At 52.2% G+C, this 21,504-nt stretch overlaps 2 protein-coding genes across 2 annotated transcripts; one reads left to right on the top strand and one right to left on the bottom strand.

Moving 5' to 3' along the window:
• Window positions 1-105: 105 nt before the first annotated feature.
• CSUI_000961 (uroporphyrinogen decarboxylase) lies at window positions 106-11,331 on the bottom strand. The gene is made up of 10 exons (XM_068061167.1): window positions 9,484-11,331; window positions 8,693-8,849; window positions 7,738-7,792; window positions 6,328-6,539; window positions 5,601-5,708; window positions 4,724-4,854; window positions 3,701-3,951; window positions 2,700-2,780; window positions 1,865-2,188; window positions 106-813 (listed from the first exon to the last, which is right to left on the bottom strand). The coding sequence occupies exons 1-7, from the start codon at window positions 9,849-9,851 to the stop codon at window positions 3,918-3,920; spliced, it is 1,065 nt and encodes a 354-aa protein (XP_067926852.1). The 5' UTR covers window positions 9,852-11,331; the 3' UTR covers window positions 106-813; window positions 1,865-2,188; window positions 2,700-2,780; window positions 3,701-3,917.
• CSUI_000960 (uncharacterized protein) lies at window positions 11,108-21,433 on the top strand. The gene is made up of 12 exons (XM_068061166.1): window positions 11,108-12,349; window positions 13,490-13,604; window positions 14,234-14,394; window positions 15,053-15,283; window positions 16,126-16,233; window positions 16,446-16,621; window positions 17,383-17,451; window positions 17,957-18,191; window positions 18,575-18,658; window positions 19,674-19,955; window positions 20,331-20,387; window positions 20,975-21,433. Exons 1-12 carry the CDS (start codon window positions 12,125-12,127, stop codon window positions 21,056-21,058), a joined length of 1,827 nt encoding a protein of 608 aa, XP_067926851.1. The 5' UTR covers window positions 11,108-12,124; the 3' UTR covers window positions 21,059-21,433.
• Window positions 21,434-21,504: the final 71 nt, after the last annotated feature.

Here is a 21,504-nt window from a genome sequence, read left to right as displayed (position 1 = left end):
TGGTAGACGGGGTTCTGGTAAAAACGACACTTCCTGCTGCAGAGTAGTGCCCAAGCACCCCATTGGGGACCCGAACAACAGGCACCCAAGTTGCAAGACTGGTGTGTCGTCATGTAATCATCGGGGTACATGAAGCGTAAGCCGACAGTTGCCGTGCTACGCGTTCCAGAATACTTACGGGGTCCCACAGTACTGCAGAAGACATCGAAAAACGTTGGTTCCAGGCACGCCTGCTCACGAGCAGGAAGTAGGAACGTGTTCGCACCGTCGACACACAGGCGTGAGATCGCGCGTTGATAATCCGTAGTTCAGACGCCGAGAATAGGCAGCACCAGCCACATGTGTGTACATGCAGAGAGACATCCAGACATTGCTCATGAACTCGGCATCAAAACCGTGACACCACGCGGTGTCCCTGCGGTTGTCCCGCGTCGTTCTAAAAGAAGAGGAGCGCGCCACAGGCCAGGGAGCCCCCACCCAGCCGTCGGCAACTGCCCGAAATTGTCTGTTACCACAAGCCACGGGCCTTCTGTTCTTTTTACGTAGCGTGGAGGGACGGGCATCCGAAGGAGCGCTGTGCGTCGCGTCTTCGGGCTAGCCGAAACTGAGAGTGTCTCTTCACTCTCTCTTGGCACAATTTTGTAGATTTTGTTGATCACCAGAGGCCTTCCCTTTTCTGATTTGACTCGCGATCCCCGCAGCAGAAGCATCTTTTACCGCCTCGATGAAGGCCCTCGCGTGTTCTGGATTCATCTCGGGTTCCATGCCGTGCCCGAGGTTGGCAATATGCCTTCCTACTCCAAACTTCTCAATCTGAAATCGAAGCACATGAGACCTAACACGTAACGCACTGAATCGTACACAGCCGTACATCTTGGCGGACCCGTGTATGATGAAATGGTCTCTACGGCAAGTTCGGAAATGGATATCTCTATGTGAAAGCAAAGTGCAGAAGTGAAACCAAACGGTAGAGAGTCGACACGTGGTTGTCTCTTAGAATCCCCAGAAGCAATGATTATAGTCCAGATCTTCAGTGGCGTAGGAGGTCCTGCAATGCTTGTGGACGGACGACCAGTACACTACAGCCGCGTCTCAAACCGTGCATTTCTCACTCCGGGTATTTGCGTGTTGCTATCGTAGAGTACGCAGGCAACGCCTTTTCCCCTTATGAAGCAGTCTTGTAGGTGAACGGTGGCGAGCGGGCAGGCAAGTCGTGAGACGCACGATATGTGTTGGGCAGCTGCTGGTCCACACTGCTTTGTAATCCAAATACCCTCCTCTGCGATGCCTGTTACCGGACACTAGTTCACTTCAAGCATAGAGGCATTCGGCTTTGCGACACGGCACGGAGCCGGGTGGAGCAGTCAGAGGCAAGAACTCCTGTCCTCTCTTTGTGCCGAAATCAGAGGGGACCGGAGCATTCGAGTACCCAAACGAGCTCCTCACTTTCTTCAGACTCAAGGTCGGCAACTCGTCGGTCCGACCCCCTCGCGAAACATATGGGTTCAGAAGTGTTCTATGGCACGCATATACTGGGAATAGTTGATTTCGTGTCTCTACAGGAAAGACCAAGGTTCTACTTTCTGTCCCAATCCATTCTGACGTGCGAGCACCGCCCCTCACATGGTGCAGTGAAGCAGAGCTGCATTCTGAACACTAGGCCTCCGACCGTCGCTCGACTTCCATTCACGTGATGGTGTGGCTCAAAATGTGGAGCTGGGCCAAGATACCCCCGTTATTGCCAGCTACCACCATCAAAACAGGTGTGAGCGCGTCTCATGCATATTTTAGGCGCAGGTGCAGTCGTATCACAAAAAGTGACACGGAGACCTTTGAAAGAAAGCAGCTGTAAAGGATCCCTTACCATTCTAGACGTTTCACGCTTAATAGTCGCCACGTCAAGGTAAAGAATCTGCGGATCGAGATTGCCTTGGAGTGCCTTGGACCGGTTCGTTAGGTCTTTTTCGGGTGTGCAGGCGCCGCTGCAATCCCCGTTCCTCGATAGGACATGACGGCACCCTGATGCGTTCTCGGATGCAACACGTCCCGAAAACCGCTCCTTCATTGCCTTGATTTCTGCGGAAGACCCAATAGAGATCACGTCGAACTCGGAGCTCGCGAGTACGCGTGATGGCCGGTCCTTCGGAAAGGCGATCATTACCACGTTGGGTCTGCGGCTTTTAACTTTCTGCAGACGCACACCATTCATGTGATATCAAAATAGATGGTGTCCCTGTTCGCGCTATCCGTCTCTGAGAATGAGGCGCACAAGCTGCGCCTTCTCACTGCTTGGTGACTGCCAGGCGGCACGTGAATTCGGCTCGAAACGATAGCTTGTAATTTACGCTGCAAACAATTATGAAATCAAAATGCTCCTAGCCTCGCCTGTGTCCAGGAGCTGTCAAAAGTAAAAAGGTACAGGGCGAAAGCGTCCAAGGCTCGCAGCCGCTACGCAGGAAAAGCTCTACGGAGCGCCGATTAGAGCGGCACCCGTCCGAGGGACGTGGAGTCGCCACACGGATACGGAGCGGACCTTGGAGAATCGTGCCTCTCCGGTCTGCCTCCCTTGTCACCACGTCATCCGGACGGATCTCGAGCTGTAGAAGCAGCAGAACTGCCGCTTCACAACCCGGCCTACATGTCAGCGTCAATGCATGCCACTGCGAAACTGTTCCCCGGCTCCTCCTATCTGTTCGTACCTGGGCAATGGACGCTAGGATCGGGGCGCCAATTTCATCGTAAAAGTCGGCAGCAAACTGACTAGCATTTGTGTCGAAAACCTGCGTAACGAATTTCATACATCGACTGGCCGCATGTGAAAGGCAGAACCGAAATGTGCCACTCCCATTTCTTCGGACGGTGCTGACGACGTGAAAAAAGCGACGCGCACGAACAAGAAAACTGATTCCTCTGTCCCTGGCAGCAAGGCCGTGAAGACAGTGGTGCAAAATGAGTATACAAACCAGTACATCATTATGCACAGCTGACACACTCAGCACACGAGATGCATGACGCTCTCAACAAAATCCGACAGTGTAGAAATGCTCAAAAGAATGCGTCCTCACACCGTAGCCGATTTAATCCCGGAACACATCAGCGCATAATACACGGGCCAGAGCAGTGCTTCACTACAGAGCGGAGTCACACGGAAACAGCCTCCGCTATCCAGTGAAGCAGAGAACACGGATGCGTGTGCAAGAACAGCCAGGGACGGGAGGCTGACTGGCAGGGAGACACGGACACCTGCGTGTAATCACAGTGGGCGTGTCTGGCACCCTCACGGCGGCAGCTGCACTTACACAAGCCTCTGCCGAGATACGAAGAAAACCACAAATAGAGATAAAGAGATACACAGAAAGAACCTTGTCCCCTTTTCTTCGGGAACGTGCCTTGCCAAACAATCAACTTCTAGAGATGGGGGCACGCAGAACCGAGATCGACGCCTCGGCGGGTCTAAGCACGTCCTTGACTACGTGGTACACCAAACTGGAAGAGTGTTCTCATTAGTTTCCCATCCGCAGCCTTTGTACAGATACAAAAAGACTGACGGTACATATACTGATACGAACGAAAGTACACACGATGTGCCTGGGTACGTGCACTGCACGGCGTGCAGATAAATGCTAGAGAGAAGACGCCTGCACCACGAAATTCTCAGCTACTCATCCGCCAATCAAATGCCGAGACACCCGGAGATTACCTGTAGTACTTGAGCCCCTGCATCTGCCTGCCGTACAAGATACTCGACTGACACATCGGCAATCGCAGCTAGCAACCTGCGAGTGGTCTCCAAGTTTTCGTAGAAGAAGGCTTTCGCTTTTCTCCAGGTTTTACTCCCCCCTCCTTCCACCATGTAGCTGAGGAGGGTTAGAGGAGCTCCGCAAAAACCGATGAGCGGGATCGCCCTCTGCAGGCGTTCAGAGGTCGTGTGGACTGCGTCGAAGACGTAGCCTGCAAACCAGCCCAACCAACAATCAGAGAGCATCACAACATACGTATGTAGGACGTCATCATAAGCGCATCTTCTTGTCGGTTCGAGGACCCGTATGTATGTTTAGACCAGGTCTCAGGTTATAGGCTGTAAACGTGACAAAGCAGACGAAGACGCCAGGCTATCACTGGCGACGCATTCCCCCAGGCGCGCAGCGGACACTTCTGTGCACATCGCTATCTCGGTGTATTTCGAAACTATCAGCTAAACACAGTACAGAAGGCCACAAAAAGAACCGTCTGCTCCGCAGCGTCGCAGCAGACCGGTTACTGTACGCTCCAAGCTTGACCGTCAGGGAGCAGAACAGAATAAGAAGGCCTGCCAGTTAGAGTCAAACAACCGGGGAGAATGTAGAAGAGCAGAGTACACGGAACCCCCCGGTGAAATAGCTCAGAAAACGGAATGGAAAATTGGTGAATACTTCTGGGGACGAATGCTGCAAGGGGACTCCTACTACGTGGCACTACGCGGAGAACAGCCACTTCTACTGGAAACAGTTACATCGCAATGCTTGTAGCCAGGTAGGCGTGAGGCGGACTGGACACGGTAGATCCGGAGACAGGTATTGTTCACTGGACAACATGACAAATCCGAGGAGACCACGGTGCCGGAACAGCATCAGCTCCAATGCTTCATTCAATGACCGGCGTGTACCCCCTGCTCGTCCATCCATTCCCACGTCACCCATAGCCATACAGTCGCACGCGTACAAGCAGACACGCGTACGTTCACTCGTTTGTCCTACCAAGAGTCTTTTCCACATCAGGCTGCAGGTCGAGTTTCTCCACGTCAGCGGGAGATTCAATGCGCCACGAAAACTGCGGTCCTACACCTTCCTCCATCGTGAGCTTCATACCCATCGCCTGCATCAAGCACATTCTTCAATTCGGGACCGCAGCCCTGGCGCTTCGTATCACTTCACGCGTAAATGTCGAAGCGTGAGACTGTTTTGGTGGGCCGCGTACACACTCTAGATACACAGAAAGGGTCGGCGTACGTGAAGATATGTTTCTGTACCGTGTCGAGGGTGGGCGACGGCCACAGGGGGTACTTCCCTGCGTTAATTTATACTGATGTAAGTTGTTATACAACTGGAAGCATTACGCGCTTCCGGTACTCTTCAAACAGAAGTCGCCTTCTCCGGTGAGGCATCGCATAGTTTTCCTCACGCCCTACAGCGGGATGAGAAGCCTCCGGACAGGCTCATACATGGATTACACGAGTACACAAACGTGTCCGTACACGGTCGGTGACTGTCACGAACCGGCGCACTCGTTCTTTTTGATCTTCATCCAATGCATGGCGAGATATACTGATGTCTGTTAGTTTGCAAAGTTCCACGTGTGAACTGCCCCCAGAGTGTCCAATGCTCGAACTGCGCGGCCCACACCCGAGCATAGGAGGTCGGACGCGGCTACATGTTGCTCGCAGCAAAAACTGCGGACTGGCAAAATCCAGACCAGTGCAGCAGCAGAGTGCTCCAGCACACGCATGGCGGAAGCCGCTGGATTTGGAGTTCACAGTGACACCGAGATTCACTCGACGCGCAGCTTGGACGTGAATGACAATGCGCGAAGAAATGGATCAGAAGTCTTCCAGAAGTCCTTACCTCTGGTATGACGAGGATGTCGCTGAATATTATCACGGCATCTAGCTGAGGAAAGCGTCGATAGGGTTGCAGTGTCAATTCGGCAGCCAACAGGGGGTCGCGACAGACCTGCACGGATTAGCGTGAGCAAACGTCCGAGAAGCAACGACTGCACGCCAGTCCATGACCTTTCCTGGTGAGAGACAGCAGCAGCAAACCCTGTATAAGCGCTAGCCGAACAGTAATGCCGTTACCAAATTGCCGTGCAAGCTGGTGTTTCGAAAGACAGATATTGTCCCGGGCGACCATCCAGTCGAAGTGAGATGGAGAGCCGTGCTTTTCGCGTGGGACGCTTCTTCTGGAGGTCCCTCAGTGTTTCTGTCGGTGCCTTGTCTCAGAGAGGACGAGCGTCCTCCACAAGAGAAATGCCGGTCCGAGCGATGCTCTGGTTTGACCTGGCGCGCCATCGCCAAGCGTTTCTTTCTTCTACTTCACACACAAAGGCGGACAGAAATACGTGTAGAGGATGAATACACGTGCGCACAGAATAGCATATAGAGTGAACCGCAATGAAAACAAGGTAAACGGGGGGAGACGGTGTACTCCTGGCTGTGTCCTGAGAGAATTTCAGATAGCTAAAGCATTGTAACTGTCCACGCACGCTGACGTGCTGTGACCGTATCTGGTCGAGATATCGACTCGCTCAGTTGGACGAGGAACACCAACAAATCCAGCTTCTCGTCCTTACCTCAAGGAAACCGTGCTGCTTTCGCAGCTCCCGGAACTCTGGTAAGTATCTCCCTGCTTGTCGCATCATCCAGACAGGGGTGAGGAAGGGTTCTTCCGGCACTTCTGCACCATTTGTGTGCTGTCCGTTTTTCCTTACTAGCTCCGCGTACCGCGCTGAGCCAAGCGCGGCCCGCCGCAGGGTATCGTTCAAACAGGGCAGCGTCGGATCTCCTAAGGGTAAAAAAAGAAGACACCAAAGGTACGAAAACAGGTTGTACCTACCGTATGCGCGCCTAGACCTGGTGAAAGTATTGTCGGACACACAAAACCGAGGGTTCTCCCAGCTAAGCGATAACGGGCTTCAGCGAGCTCTCGTTCTTAGCTAGAACAGCGTAGAGGGACAATGCTGCGCCGCCACAATAATGTGTAGTTTCGGAGCGTGCCCAGGTCACTCCTTCATCGAGGATATACGCGCTGCCTGAATACGCTTGTAAGGAGCCCGGCGTGTGTATTGTTTTGCCGCAGGCGCTAACGGAGACACACAACAGATATCTAACGCCCACTGGAGTGCGGTGAGAAAACTCTTTTCCTCGCAGGCTGCTACGCAGATTTCTTGTGAGTCTCTAGCGCTGATACGATACCGGAACGAGTGAGTTTTCTGTCAGCACTGGACATTGTAAGGCGAATGAGGGAGCACTTGGCTCGAAGCAGTAGGTACACTACCCAAGAGCTTCCAGAAAAGACACATCGGAACCGAAGACTCTTTCGGAGAAATTAAACCATTGCTCCGGCATTTACAAAGTCCTAGGCCGAGCAGGATTCGAACCCACGACCACCCGGTCCGTAGCCGGGCATTCTATCCAACTGAACTATCGGCCCTGATGCGGCTCTTTTGCCCCTCCACGCTGCCATATACGCCGAAGACACTAGCATATCTGTCTAATAAGCTGAATCCCCCGACCTCCTTCCACCAGGGTGATTCGAACAGAGTGTGTGCGTTTCTGTGGCAGTCGGACTCGGACACGTCCAAGGCGGGCCGGCGTATCGCTTGATTGGTATGACTATGTTAACACGTGCGCATGCGCAACCCACAAATACACGCAGCTGGCTATGTCCAGAATGAAGAGTTCGATCTCGAAGCTGTTGGCGGCTTGTTGAGGGAGGACTGGGGCTAGAAGAAAGAAGCCAGTCTGTTCTCTGAGTTTGGCCCGGACAAAGAGTGGTATCTGGGAAAACTAACGTGTTCTCAACACTGTACTAAATATGATTCTCCGTGACGTAACGATCGTCCTCCCACTGTCTGCTGACTCGGAGAGGACACCATCGGCTATATTGCTTAGGCTGGACAGAGTTTGCCTACTCCTTACAACGGAAATGTACTAGCTGGACACTGATAGCATGGGACAACAGTCTTACACAAGGTTCCTACCTTTGAAGCTTCGGCGACGGTCGCGGATGGCAGCCCGCTCCTTCTCCGACGTCAGCTAGGAGGCGCAAAACAGAGGCTCACACACTGACAGGAAAGCTGCATTTGCCTAACACTCAATAGATGTCTTTGAAGACACACGAGGTACTTTGCACGAGTACAGAGATGTACGGCGCTTTGCGGCACTCGCTTCCCTTGTCTGTGGCCGCAAGGGCAACAGGTTAGGAAGACGGACAACAAGGTCTGCGTGTCACCCTGGGACGTCCTTATACAGTTGAATCGATTAGCACAACCGTTCCACAAGTAGAGAAAATAGAAACCGCCAAAGCAAAAGTGGTGTCAAAGTCCGCGAGAAAGATATATACATACATCCTCTCCGGAGTGTCTGCAAAAGAGTTGTCGAGCGTGGCGGGCCTAGCACGGTATATAGAAGATGACTTACGAGCCATTGTCAGGGCACACATTTGTAGAATAACTGGCAGATATGTGCAGCTGTCCGCGTTGTTTTGACAATCGATGCCGCATCACTCATACCGCTGCACGCATACGGACCGTCGACTGCTTCCCGGGAAGTGCCCGAGCGAGAGGACCACTAAAACAGTGTAGGCTGGCTTTCGTGGTTGCTCGTATCGGTCATCTGGCTCTTGGGGGCTCTATTCACGTCCCTCTCTTCTGCCTTCACACTTAGCAAACCTGGGTATGGTGGCGCACTCAAATGATCTGTGGATTCATGATGAATAAAGTGCCGCCGCACGTGCAAACGGCGCGTAGTCCACCTTACTAGGTCGCTGAACAAACAGGTATATCTGCTCCAGTACACGCCTATGAAGACAGACGGACGGAGCGCGCGCAATTCTCTCTTCGTACCACGTGCATCCGGGTCTACAAACACGACATACGAACTGAGAGAAGCTCCCTTGGCGGCAGGCATGGCTTGCGACTGCTTATTCCAACGTACTGTGTAAGTCTTCATCGCAGCGTTGTGGTCCTCTGTTTTGTTCCCAGTGTTCGCCGGAGAGCTCCTACCCCCTCCACCGAAGAAGAAGTTCTGTAGCCCAAAGCGAGGAAAAAAGCCTAAACTCGACTCCAAGAGGGTGCACAGGATTCCCTCTTCCCTGAGAACCCCAAGAGGGTAGAAAAGAAGATGACACAAGAGCGTCTGTTCCCTTTCCCGTAGCTCTGGCCCATGCTCATAGTTCAGCAGCGGCGAGTAGCCCTGCCCAACAGAACACTGGCCTAGCAGAGCTAGTACGAAAATCACTACCGTCTGCGCGGATGAACGGAGGGGGAACTCCTTAAACATACACCGGCCATCCAAAGAGCAGCTACGTCTTGTTGTACGGACGTCAGTAAACGAAGTGCCACACAACCGTTGCGTCCATAAAGCTTAGTCTTGATGAGTACGTCTAGCACCGACGCTGCACATACAGACTGTAGGTCGGCAGGTAGACGAGTAAAATGAGAGATAAGAAAAAAAACTACGGTGTACGAGAGCTCAGCCAAGGCAAAGAGAGTGTGCGAGGACCTTGGTTGTAATCTCAGTGAAGATGAAACACCTATGTCTGTCTCCTTAACCCAGAAGGGAATCTGGCGACGGTCGCACGACGGAGCCACTTCGAGAGGCGAAGTACGTCAGATACTGCACTAAGAACATGTACTTGGTTAAAGGATGGTACCCATTAGTTACGTCGGATCGGAGAGACACATACAGTACATCTACCTATGTTGAGTGGCACCGACCGAGCTTACCCAGAGACGGCAATATCTTTTTCTTGAGTGGTCTCCTGCGGTCCTTGATCAGCAAGGACAGACATGGTATTCCATCCTCCCCTGTCCCCGGTTGCGTAGGCCTGCGCCGAACGCACGCCGAAGCTGGGTAGGAATGGCACGTCGTGTAATGTTTCCTCGGAGCAGAAAAACGGGGGGAAGGGGAGTTCGACAAGGCCAAGCAAAATGAGAGGAGAAATGGGCACTAAGGAATACGACAGAGAAGCGAAGCCGAACGATGGTGAGTATAAGAGACTACTGACCGCAGCTAAGAGAAGTGTCCCTTTGAATGACGAGGACAAAACGCGGGAGGAGGGTAGACTGGAAGGAAACGGAAAGAAGAGTGGCATCTTTACGATGGTACTGCGGAGGAGGTAACAACACTGCTTCTGTCAAATCCTTGGCAAATGAAAACGCCCTGGGGTCCTTATAGTGCGAGCCTGTTGGATGTATCCGAGAGAGGACTGCCACGCTTCGGTGGAAGGCGCAAGCTTACCAAGAAAGAGAATCATGGACAAAAGTGTGAGCTTGGCCTATACGGAGAGAGAGAAGAGGGAGACGAAGACAGGTTCAAGTGGAGTGTTTGAGAAGACACTTGAGCAACAAAGTTGCATCGGATCGAAGACTGTTCTGCCGGAAGCATTGTCCGGAGCCGCCTCCACGTCAGGGGGGACGAACAGTGACTAGCTGCATCCTTGGGTGTGCTGGTTCAGAGAGTGGGTGTGCAAAGTGCTTCGAAAGCCAGATGCCGAGGCGGAAACAGAAGAGCTTCCCCAAGAGTTGGAGCTCGTTCTTCTCCACCGAAACTAGCCCACCGCACACCTTGAAGCATGTTTCCAGTGGCACTGCCTCCTCTGTCGGGATGTAGTACCAGCTCAAGGGTACTGTGAACTCCAGGGGCCAACTGCGGTACTTTCAGAAGACAGTTGAAACACCCGAAGGAGCGAGAGCTGTAGTCAAATGCTCCTTATAGTGAGCCGGAGCAAGGGAAGTCTCTGATGTGATGCGAGAAAGCCGGTAAAGCCTACGGAGTCCGGGATGGAAAAGCGCAAGTCACTGGAGAGCTGAAAGGCCGGGGCTGCGGACACACCCGACGGCCCACAGAACGAACTAGCTTCGTTTTCTCTCTTGCAGCCGAATGCACCAGAGACTCGGTGCCAGGCTCCGACTCTTCGTTTCCGTTAGGGAACGAGTCGACTCCTCGTCGCTGTTCGGAGATACACTTACAAGTGGTTTCGAGGCGTATTGTAGTCCCTGTATGGCAGCCAGATACGAGTATTCACATAAGATGAACTGAATCACATGTTTCCGCTGGAAAAAGCCACTTAGGACGCGACTACTCTACGTCCCGTGGTCGGGTAGAGAAATGGTTGACGTCGGTGTAGGAGACCTGGAAGCATAGAGTGGACGGGCACTCTTCGGAGATAGTCGATCCAGAAGGCTGCGGGCGCTCCCGCCCTCCATTCGCGATGCATGCAGTACTCCAGACAATCGGGAGAGCCAAAAGAAGCTCGCACATTCCAACCCGCCGTCGACGTGCAGCAGCAGTGCCACGGAGATGTCGATGCGCTTCTCTCCTCATGGAAATACGACAAAGCCTAGCTGAAGGAAGTTAAGCATCGTGATAAGGGCCATCAGGAGTGAATGTGCACACTCGGGGTGCCCCAAAGACCCGTCCGTTATCACTCCAGAAGTTTGAACCTTCGAGATGTGTCTTCCGCGGCTGGGCCAATCCCAGCTCTTGGAATCAGTCTGGGGTCTCGGTGAAGCGACTTTTGATCGCCTAGTTCAAATGTCGGTTACCTGTCCTTTCTCTGTGTGATTTTCTCCAGCGAAGGTTTTCGTCTGGAGTAAGCCCGCGGAGTCACTTCCCTTGGGAAAGGATTCATCGTCCGACGTTTTCTTTCTGCATGCGCTCATAGCCGGAGCTTTTTTGTCCAGTTTACAGTACCCCGTGTTCTCTCTCGTCCGGTCATAGTATTACTTCGTCTGCTGCGAGGTGCCTGTTCGACAGGCCTTGCTCGTGCGTCCGTATTCTTCAAGCAGTCGGGAGCTGCGCGGTTAGGTATCCGTTACACGGGGGCCCTACCCTGTATTCGTTTTCTCGTGTGGTCCGTATGCACAACACAGTTGCGACTTTCCTCTTCCAAATTCCTCGTCGTCTTTATCGTGAGGTTCTTTGCGACTATCAGGGGATTGTCGTGCCTGCGCCTCTGGAAGCTGTCTTCCTGGGCGGCGGCTGTTTTTCAGACCAGAAAAGAGGCCTCCGCTCCTGACTTGGGTCTAAGGTGGTAGACAGCTCAGTCTTTCCCTTGTTCATCCCCACACTCATTGTCGGCCTGTCCTGCTTCAGAACCACCTCGCACAGCAGAGCAATCTTGTCTTGTAGGACCACTAGGCCCGCTCACATGTTCCTATTGGGTACGGGAGCCTAAAAGTACACCACTCCAAACTCAGCCCCTTTCCATCCTAAGAACGAGGTCGCTAGCAAGATTACCACAGTTTCCTACAAACGTCTTCTGTTCTGCGAATTGATTCCAGCACTCCCCAGGGCCTCTCTCTTTTTTTTTCTTCCCGTCTTCCTCTTTGTTTTGGTTTGATTTTTTCCTCTACCTCGACCAACATGCTCCGGTCAACCCGTCCTAGCCCCGGCGGGGGCCCTCTCGGTCCCACGCCGCGTATACCTCGGCGATCGCCCGCCACAGAGTCGACTCAATCCCGTCCCACTGGTGATGAACCCCAGTCGAGCTCGACACAACAGGGTCTTTCTGGATTAAGGAATCCACCAGGGCCTGCGGCCTCTTCGCGGAGTATTCGGCCAGTCCCACCAAATCAACAAGTAGCGCAGGTGGGCGTTTTGTCTGTCGAGGAGAATCTTCATCAGGAGCCTTGCCTCTTTTACCTGCTGTCGCCTGGGTACACTTTCCGCTGACGCCTATTGCAGGGCCGTATTTAGGTGTATATAAGGGAATACACATACATGTGAATTCACTCTGCAGGTCCGTGTACGGCTGTTTTCCCGTAGGGGAAGGGAGGCGGGGCCAACGCCCTGGAAATCTGTATCTGGCCGGGAAAATACGAACTGCTCACACTCTGCGTGACACAAAACTGGACTGTGTATCTACACTTGGGTGGTAGCTTATCTTTTTATCAGTGTGTATTTTCTGCTCTTTTTTCTTTTACGACTGTTGATTGTGACTCAAAGACCAGCGGGAGAGTCCCACGGAGGACCGGGCAGCATGGAGAATTTCCACAGTTGTCGGCGGAGTACATCGGAGAGGGTCTGTGTCAACGGTGCCACCTATCATACTTCAAACTGTCTGTATGCGCTCTGCCATTTCGTTACATTTGTTGCCAGTCTACTAGGGCAAATGGAGGTGGTGACTATTGTTTTGAAGGAGATGATATAATTCAGACGTAGAAAGGATATTCAGCGAAGACGAAGCCTGCTGTCTTTCTCGTTCATCTCTTCCGTTAGCCATGTGCATCGTAGGATACCGACATGACGCGATGTGTTTTCAGAATCACTGCAACTGTCTGTAACTGGGGCTAATCAGCATAGTCAGGCTTCTGAATTGCTGCCCCCTGCTCCAACAGCGCCTGCAACTTCCAGCCGGTCCTCCTGTGGGGCTGACCGTGCCTGTGATTGCCAAGTATTCCGATGTGGGGGAGTGTTCATCTGTCCCCGAGGCTTGGGTGTTCTCTGAATCCGATTGCACGAAGATCTCCCGATGGTGCGAGAAGACATGGTGTTGGTCACCGTGAGTCCTGCATCAGAAGCTGATCTGGCGCTGTCGGGAAGCTCAGTGCTACTGACTTCAATTCTCGGCTTTCCTAGCTGTCTTGTCCTCCAGAACACGCGTCCGTCTCTTTCCTTCTTGCAGTCACTTCGCACACTGAGCAGCTGTCTGCGTGCTTCAGTATACTCCGCATGATTATTGGGTGGTTAGAGGTCTTCTGGTTCTTTTGTTTTCTTCTTTTTTAATAGGGCTCTGCCCCAGGACATCTCGCGAGGTCGACGCTGCCAAGTATCAAAGGACCCGTCGCGTCATCCAGGGAAGCTTCCTTCGACGAACAAGTTGACCGTCTTGTTTCTGATGGCGGTAAGACTCTATCTGGCCTTTTTCCTTTCAGACAAAGGAACACCGGAGTGTGCTCATTATGCATGTTTTTTTGAGTGCTTCTGCAGATTGCAGTGCTCTCGATCACAATCTTGAACGTCTGTTCGGCAACAGGTGAATGCGTAGCGGTCATCTTTTGTTGGTCATCACCGTCATCGTGTCTACGGCGTTGTCTTCGGGTTACTCAACCGATGCGCATCTGCAGGCACCACATATCATTTCATTACGATGAACGACAGTGAACAAGGAAGTAACTTGTGATGGAGTATCTCTCTGTGCTGTTCCGATAGTCGTCAGCCTCTTCGTTTTGCTACGTGCCCAAGGCATATAGAGACCGCATATGTCCACGTGTTTCATGTGTGTAGAAAATTTCGGTGATGAAACAATCGTAGCCCGTACAGAAGGAGCTAAAGCCCACGTCTCTTCTGACGTTGCTGTTCTCACCGTACTGTTATGTCATTTGCTGGAGGAGTCTTCGTCAGCTCTTTGTCGGAGGGGAAACAAAGCGAAGAAGAAAACTGTGTTTCAAGAAGATTAGCCTTCCTAGTATCTCCGACCAGCCCCGGGAAGCTGCAGGTATCTTTTCGCGTGTACGGGTCTCCTGTGTTCAGCTGCTGAGTCTCGAAATCGGCTACGGGTCAGCGGGCTAAACCGGCGGCCTCTCTTGATTGCTCGAATCCCGGAGCTGCTTTCCGCTCTTCAGACACCTCTTTCCATACAAAAAGATATCCCGGTGGTAGGAACACCTCATTCAGTGGACGTGTCTACAGCGGTAAAGTGCGTGTAGACGCTGGCTTGGGAGTAGCTCTCCTTTGATGGTCCCGTTCTTCCCCATTCTACCACTTCTTGTTCCTCCTGGTCCTATCGGCTGTCACTGCCAGGAAGACTGGGCTGGCTTCGTATGCACAGGTGTTAACTTGAAGTGAACCACTGTCTGGATACCTGAAGGTCATTATGAAATCAGCTGACATTTCTCGGTGTATGAAGCGTTGCCCCGCTGTGTTCGCTGAGTTTTCGAGAACGTTCGTGATCGCGGTTTTCCAGGTTTCTTTATATTCCGCTGTCCTTGAGTGTGAGTGCGATTCATTGTCTACATGTGTCCTCCTGAGAGGAGAAATCAGGTGTAATTTCTTTTGCTAGCTTTTTGTGAGTTCCTTTCCTTTGTATGAGTTGGCGGCGGTCCCAAATACCCGCCCGTCGGATCTGAGACCTTCCTCCTCATTTTCTTATCAGACTAAATCGTTCTGTTTGGCGTGGAGTACGCCGCTGTGCACAAGCCGTCTGGCGCTAGTGTGCGTCTGCCGACGTGGTTCCAGTCCCTCTCTGGACTAGTCTTCGTTGTATTTTCTCCAACAACTGTTCATAAACACAGCAAACTGTAAGGGTTTTCTTTACTTTGTCCCCCGAGTCTTCCTTCGTCTTTCTTTCAGATGCCACCGGGAGAAGAGAACAACACTCGTCTGCTGACGGAAGGAAAGAGTGCGGCGCCTTGGCGTCTTCGGGATTCCTCGGATATCGCGGAAGAGGCTTCGGGAAACTCAGCGACCGGAGGGGAAGACAAGCCTGAGGACGGTCCTAGACCACGTAAAATGGCGAAAGTTTTTGTGTCAAAGCCCTCCGATGTCAACACAGATTGTTTCTTTCTTCTTGTCCAGGGCAAGGTGAGACTGCTCTAGTCCTTGCGTTCGCGCAGTTGTTCTGTGTGCTAATATAGACACCGAGGCATTGTACAGGAACTCTTCATATCAAGTGGAATACAGTGTTGTGCGTTCCAGCGAGAAAAGAAGAGCGACATAAAGCCTTTCTTGTGAGCACCTGCCCCGGCGGCCGGTGAGTGATCTCGCATGGGCCGGCGCGGGCATGGATGCCATGGCACACGTGGCCGTATGTGTTCCGAGGTTGTGGTGAAAGACATACCTGTGAGTAAGTCTGAGTTCTGGCATGCACAGAGGAAATGGCTTCCTCATAGGAGATTTCTCTCGATCCTAGCTGGTACTTTTCTTGGTGAACATGCTGCTCCAGAGAAGCTCCCTATTTCGGTCGAGCCGCCGTTTCCTTCCTATTTGTGTCTGGCATATCTCTTTGTGTTTCCCGCCTCTGATACTCTCAAAAACGAGGTGTATTACTCGTCATGTAGGCAGGGACACATGCAGGTATGTCGCCTCGTATGTGATTGTGGTCGTTTTCTTTGAGCTGGTGTTGTGGGACTTGTGTTTCTCTCTGTCTTTGTTTTGCCTTTCGCTTTTCTTCTGTGAGCTTGTTGAAGCGTGCAGAGCAGTGACACTCGTGTGAGCTGTGTGGATTTCGGTACTGTCCTCGGTTCTCTTTCAGACGCATGCGACGTCTATATCGGGTTGACAGCAGAGATGACTTGTCGTGCTTCGAGGGGGGGGTACTACTGATTGGTATGTTAGGGTACGTAGTGAAGGTATCCGCCATGCGCCCTGCCAGACTTCCTTCGCTCCTTTGATCTCGTTGTTTTGTCTTCTTTCCCAAAAATCAGGAGTTCGTGGAAATTCTCCCTATCAGTGGCTGGGTCAACTTCGAACGTACCGTCGTGGCCAAGGGTGACATGCAAGCTCGAGTGACAGCTGACGACGCGGAAAGAGAGGTAAACCTGCAGGTTCTTTATCATGTCTAGTAGTGTATCTGCCCTGAGTGAAAGGACTGTTCTGTCATTTTGTCCGTACACTCCTTTGAGCATGTAGTGTAGATGTAGGGATGTGGCTTACGTCGTGTGCAATACGTTCCTGTGGTATGTGTTACTGGCTAGCTGTTGTCTGCATGAGTATTTCCGAGTGGTATGCTTCCGTTCCGTTCCAGACCCGTGTGAAAGCAGCTCGTGATGCAGCGCTTGCTGCCCGTGTAGAACAACTGCGCCGTGGAGGCGGCGCGGAAAGTGACGAAGAAAACACAAGTGCCACCTCCAAGCAAAAACCGAGTGGATCGGCCGACAACAAAGCCGGGGAGCGGGACAACGACGATTTGGGCCTGCGCAGGTGGGCGCATCGAAGCATCAGCTGCTGATGTGGAATGCTTGTGGCCCGTCAAGGCATCTCGCCTACACAGGCAGTCTCACTTACTACGTGCGTGAAGGTATCATGTGTGCGTGTGTGGAATCGTCAAGAGCCTCCAGCCGTCGCGCTCATTCGTGATGGAAAAAGCGGCGGTGCTTCGGCAGTCGATGCTGACAGAGGCGATCAGCTAGGAAGTTGTGTGACTGGCAGCCTCCGACAATGGAGTCAGCGCGTCGTGTACGAGCTACGCCGTATACGATCTGAAACGGTTCGGGAAACTCATCGCACACTATGACCATGTGCATGTCCCTTGCGAGAGAGTATCTGGCCGATTGGTCTACGTGTGTATACGTCGTAGCCCCCGTACTTGCTATATCGCAGAGATGGTTTTACAGTTTCTTAGCGGAAGGAATGTAGATTCATATATGTCATTTGTCGGTGCTGCCTACCGTCTTCTCGTAGCACAGAGGACATGCGTGCGTAAGAGCTAACTGGTGAGTTTCCCGCATGCATACACCTACTTGTTCAATGGCTGTGGAGAACGGCAAGAAAACAGGTGTGCGCGTGATGTAGATATATCAGCTCTATAGTGCACTAACAAGGTTTTTCTCTGGAAGCTGTTATGCACATCTGCATGGAGGTGTGTCGATGCAAGGAGGGTACAGCACACCTTCCCCCCAGGGCTGCGTTTCCTCTTTTGTAAGTTGCGAAGTCAGTTCGCGTTGGCTGCATGCTTCCTTCAGACAAAAGGAAAAACGCATGAAGCGTCTTCGACAGAAAAATCAGCAGAAACTAAATGAGTACATTGACTCGTAAGCCTGCTTGCTTTTCTTCTCTAGGGTAGGGTGCAGCGTGCGGTGCGTTTTTTCTCTTCGCGGTTGTCGCTGTGGCGATCCCATTCACGATAGCCGACTAACGGGAGAGATGCGCCGCGCCCTTGTCTGGTTCACTCTCTTGGTGCCCTTTCCTTTTCTCTCATTTTCTGAGAGAATCTGTGAGCTAGTAGGTCATCTTTTCTACTCGGGTCGTCTCCTAAAGCTCCCTCTCGATTCTCACGTACTGTGCGCTTGGGAGTTGGCGTTTCTGTCTCGAAGGTGTTCCTTAGGCGAAGCACGCCAAGCTATTATTTTGCGCGCACTGGGGTTGTCCCCTCTTGTTTTCGACTAGGCATTTGTGTATCGTGTGCTTTCTGTTCTGTACCTTCACAGTCTTGATGGCTTGGGTGTATCTTTCGTTGCGGGAGTCTATATATGGGAGTAAAGCGCAAAGGCTTTCTCAGGGGGAGTTCGTTGTTATTGCTTGCTACAACTTCCGCAGAGCTCTAAGCGTCACGTCGCTACGGCAAGCCGAAGTGGACTGGGATTTCGAGGAGGGTGAGCGAAGTGATGACGAAGACGACGTGGCCGCAGAGCAAAAGCAACAGGGAGGAGAAGACGGAGATCTTTTCGGAGCTGGGGGGGCTGCGGGTGCGGAAGAGCTGGTGGGAGGAGGGAGCGATGAGGAAGACGCAGGAGGCAGCGCTGATGGTGCAGATCTTACAAACTACGGACAGGTCAGCTTGGCGTCCCTTGTTCAGTGAACACAGTTACGTATCAAAGACATAGGTACAGGCTCTTGTATATATGTAAAGACATCTATATTTGTATACCTCGTTGTGGAGGTTTCAGATCGAAACTTGGGCAGAATCCTAAGAGGATGTTGACCAAGGATGTTATGGAAGTCTCGCATCAGTCGACTTTCTGCGTAAGGGACCATCAGCAACCGCTAAGCGGCACCTGGCGTTTTTAGTCGACTTCGCTACTTCTCAAACTGCGCGCATACACTTGCATAGTTCTCGAGAGGGATTGCGTGGGCCTATGAGTAGTGTTAGAGGTACAGCCCCGAAAAGTACATGTGTCGATTCAACGGGCAAGCTGATGGCGGCTGTATCTACAGAAAATGAAGACGCTCCTAGATAAAGCCAAGGACGACGAAGCAGATGATGAGCTACACCAGTACGAGTCCGATGACGATAACGAGGTAAGAGTGTCGGTTAGCTTTTTTCCCGGACTGCACAGTGTGGCCATGAACAAGTAAGCGGGTTTGATCTTCACACAGCCGAGAAAAGAACGCCTGGTCCCCAGTGTATCTGTGTCTGTCTCATATGTATGACTCCACCGGAGCAGGCGATGTCTCCTCCGCCTTAGCGTAAAGTGAGCTGGTATCGCTCTGTGGGCGGGCCCCTTGTCCGCAAGTGTTCAGCGGTGCCAGTGCGCTAGACTACGGGTGAAGATGCCAGGTCAGAACGCTTCTCTGGGTAAATGCTCGACGGTGTGCCTAGACGAGAAAAGACGTACCACTAGGTGCATGAAACCCGTATATATGCATGTGCGTTTTTGCGCTGGTGCCTGGCTTTCTGAATCGACGCCTGAGATACTTGATCTCAAGCGTGTTTGAGGCCTCGTACGCATTTAGCACAAGGGGGAGGGGTGGCTGCACCCGTTCCTTCTTTTAGCAGATGCCAAAGCTTTTTTCCTCTGCGCTTTCTCTTGTTCTCTTTTGGTCCCTTAAGTTAACCGGTGCGCTGCACAGGCTCACGACTTTGATTTCCGTTGTCCGCACATCGAACTAGTACGCCAGCCAGTGCGGAAGGCCTACTCTCTGCTCCCCCACATCTTGGCTTGCATATAAACTCGCCCATATGCAGTATGGAAAAATTACGTGCATCCGTGCTTTCTTTATTGCCAAGCAATAGTTGGACGGTCATTACTAGGCCCTCGGTGAAGACGGGAAGAACTCCTGTACCCATAGAGAGAGTGAACAAACGGTATGGTGTACTTCCTTCGTTGCCTCTCCTTGGAAAACCTGTCCAGACAAGAGAATGAATGCCTGTGTCCCGATCTGGAGCTGTTCGTCATGATCTGAGTGATTAGCGTGACAGCGGGTCCTTTCCTTAAGGGTTCCCTGAATGCTAGCGTGAAAGCACTGTTATCTCCTTTCACCAGGGCTGACTCGGTCACTTTCCGTAGTCTTTCATTCTTTCCTGCTTCTTCAGGGTGAAGAAGGTGAAGGCAGCGGTGGTGGTGCGGGTGCTGCGTCAGCTTCCAGTGGAACGACAGAGACAACTGCAGGGGGAAGCTCATCCTCCTCTGCACCGACAGCTGTGAGCAGTTCATCTTCGTCTGCATCTGGCCCCGGAGCACGGAGCTCAGCGGGATCCGGGGCACAGGGCGGCCCCAGTACAGGGGGTGGTAGCAAGGCGGCGCCGGCTGAAGGAGATTTGAAGAGTCGTATCATTCGCGTCATGCAGCAGAACATGGGCAGAATGACAGTCAAGGTAAATGAAGACAGCACGCAATCAGGGCAGAGTTTTCCTCGGCGTTTCCTGCGTAGTGCAGTATGACGGAGATCACTTGAGGAAAGAAGCTATCTGTTACAAGGCCTGCTATGGTTACAGTGTCTTTGCCAGGTAGCTCCGGAGTTCTTTGAGGACATGTTAGGAGATGGGGGCAAGAAGAGAAGGCGATGCTGTCAATCCTGAGTCGCATGCGCGTCCCTCTGGCATGCGCATAGGATACAAGCAGTTAGACGCGCTTGTTCTCCCCTTTCCGTGCGCGGCACTCAGCGGTGGCGGTAGCGCTGTGTGTGAGCGCGTAAGCATGCATCTATCCTCTTGTGTTGATTGCTGTGGACGGACCTCTGTGTCTTTCAGAACTTCATGACCGTTTTCAAAGTCAAGGAAAACAACGACGAGTTCAAGCGCATACAAGTGAGTAAATCGCTTCGGACCACACGCGCCCTAAACAGCCGTGCACTTCTCAGACTCGCGATGCAATGACGTTCTCGTGATGTGCTTTCTGATGATGGCTTGGGAAGAACTCATGCGAAGGAAGTGTGGGCGCGTGAGCTAGAATAGAAAGGTTTGTCATTTGCAGTCACATTTGATTCATATCAGTACCCACTACACAGTTGGCTCATTGAAGCAATCATAGCGTCATTACAAGGAGACAGCTGACTCGAAGCGAGCTGTGATGCCATATATATGGATAAATTGCTAGCGTTGCTTTCCCCAGAGACGGATTGCGATAGGCGCCGATTCGTGGTGTTATTTGTGTTACGCGTGGAACACGTACATAACTCCTCTTCAAGCATGAGCCAAATGCCATGCCTGTGGAAGCTGTTGATACTTGTGTAGTCGCACGGAGGCCGCATCACCGGTCTATAAGACATGACCGGGACGTCAAGCCAGTGAATGTAGGGTGGTCGGGAAAGACTGTGTTCTTGAACGCGCGCGCCTGTCTCGTTTCTGAGAGGGTGGTTGCTGGAGTGATGCGATGTTTCCCCCTTTTCTTCCAGAAAATCGTCCATGCGATTTGCAGGGTGGAGTCGGTAGGAGAGAAGCAGAAGTTTATTATTCTCAGGCCGGAATACCGGCAGTAACTGGCACCGTGTGGGCGTACCGGTCCTTAGTTGCTTTGATCGGACTGGCAAGGTTGTTTCAGAAATTTGCTTGTTTCACGCCTGCGACCTGTGCTCGCTTACGTCTCCCTTGTCACCCACAGGAAGCTCGTTCTCTTCTTTCTTGACCTGTGGTGGTCGCTCGTTTTGGTTTGTGCCGTGGCGCTTTTCTCTCCCGAGTCTCCCTTTTTAGCGTCTCTACAGTAAGATGCTGAGTCTATTCACCCCTTCCGTCTTTTTTCAGAGTGGGGGCTATCACCAGTGGAAAAAAAAAAGAGCTGGTGAGGGGTTGTTCGGTCACGCCTTTACTCCCCTACTTTTGTTTCGAGCGGGAGCCGGGGCCTTCTCCTTTTTCTTAAGAGCAGAAACTACCTGATCATCCTGTACTTTCTCCAGTTTCTTGAGCTTGTTTTTGTCAACTACTCTTT

This window comes from Cystoisospora suis, assembly GCF_002600585.1.
Source record: "Cystoisospora suis strain Wien I chromosome Unknown contig_378, whole genome shotgun sequence".
Taxonomy (NCBI): Eukaryota; Apicomplexa; class Conoidasida; order Eucoccidiorida; family Sarcocystidae; genus Cystoisospora; species Cystoisospora suis.
Note: the sequence above shows the minus strand (reverse complement) of the source record. Positions and strands in the feature narration are given on the sequence as shown.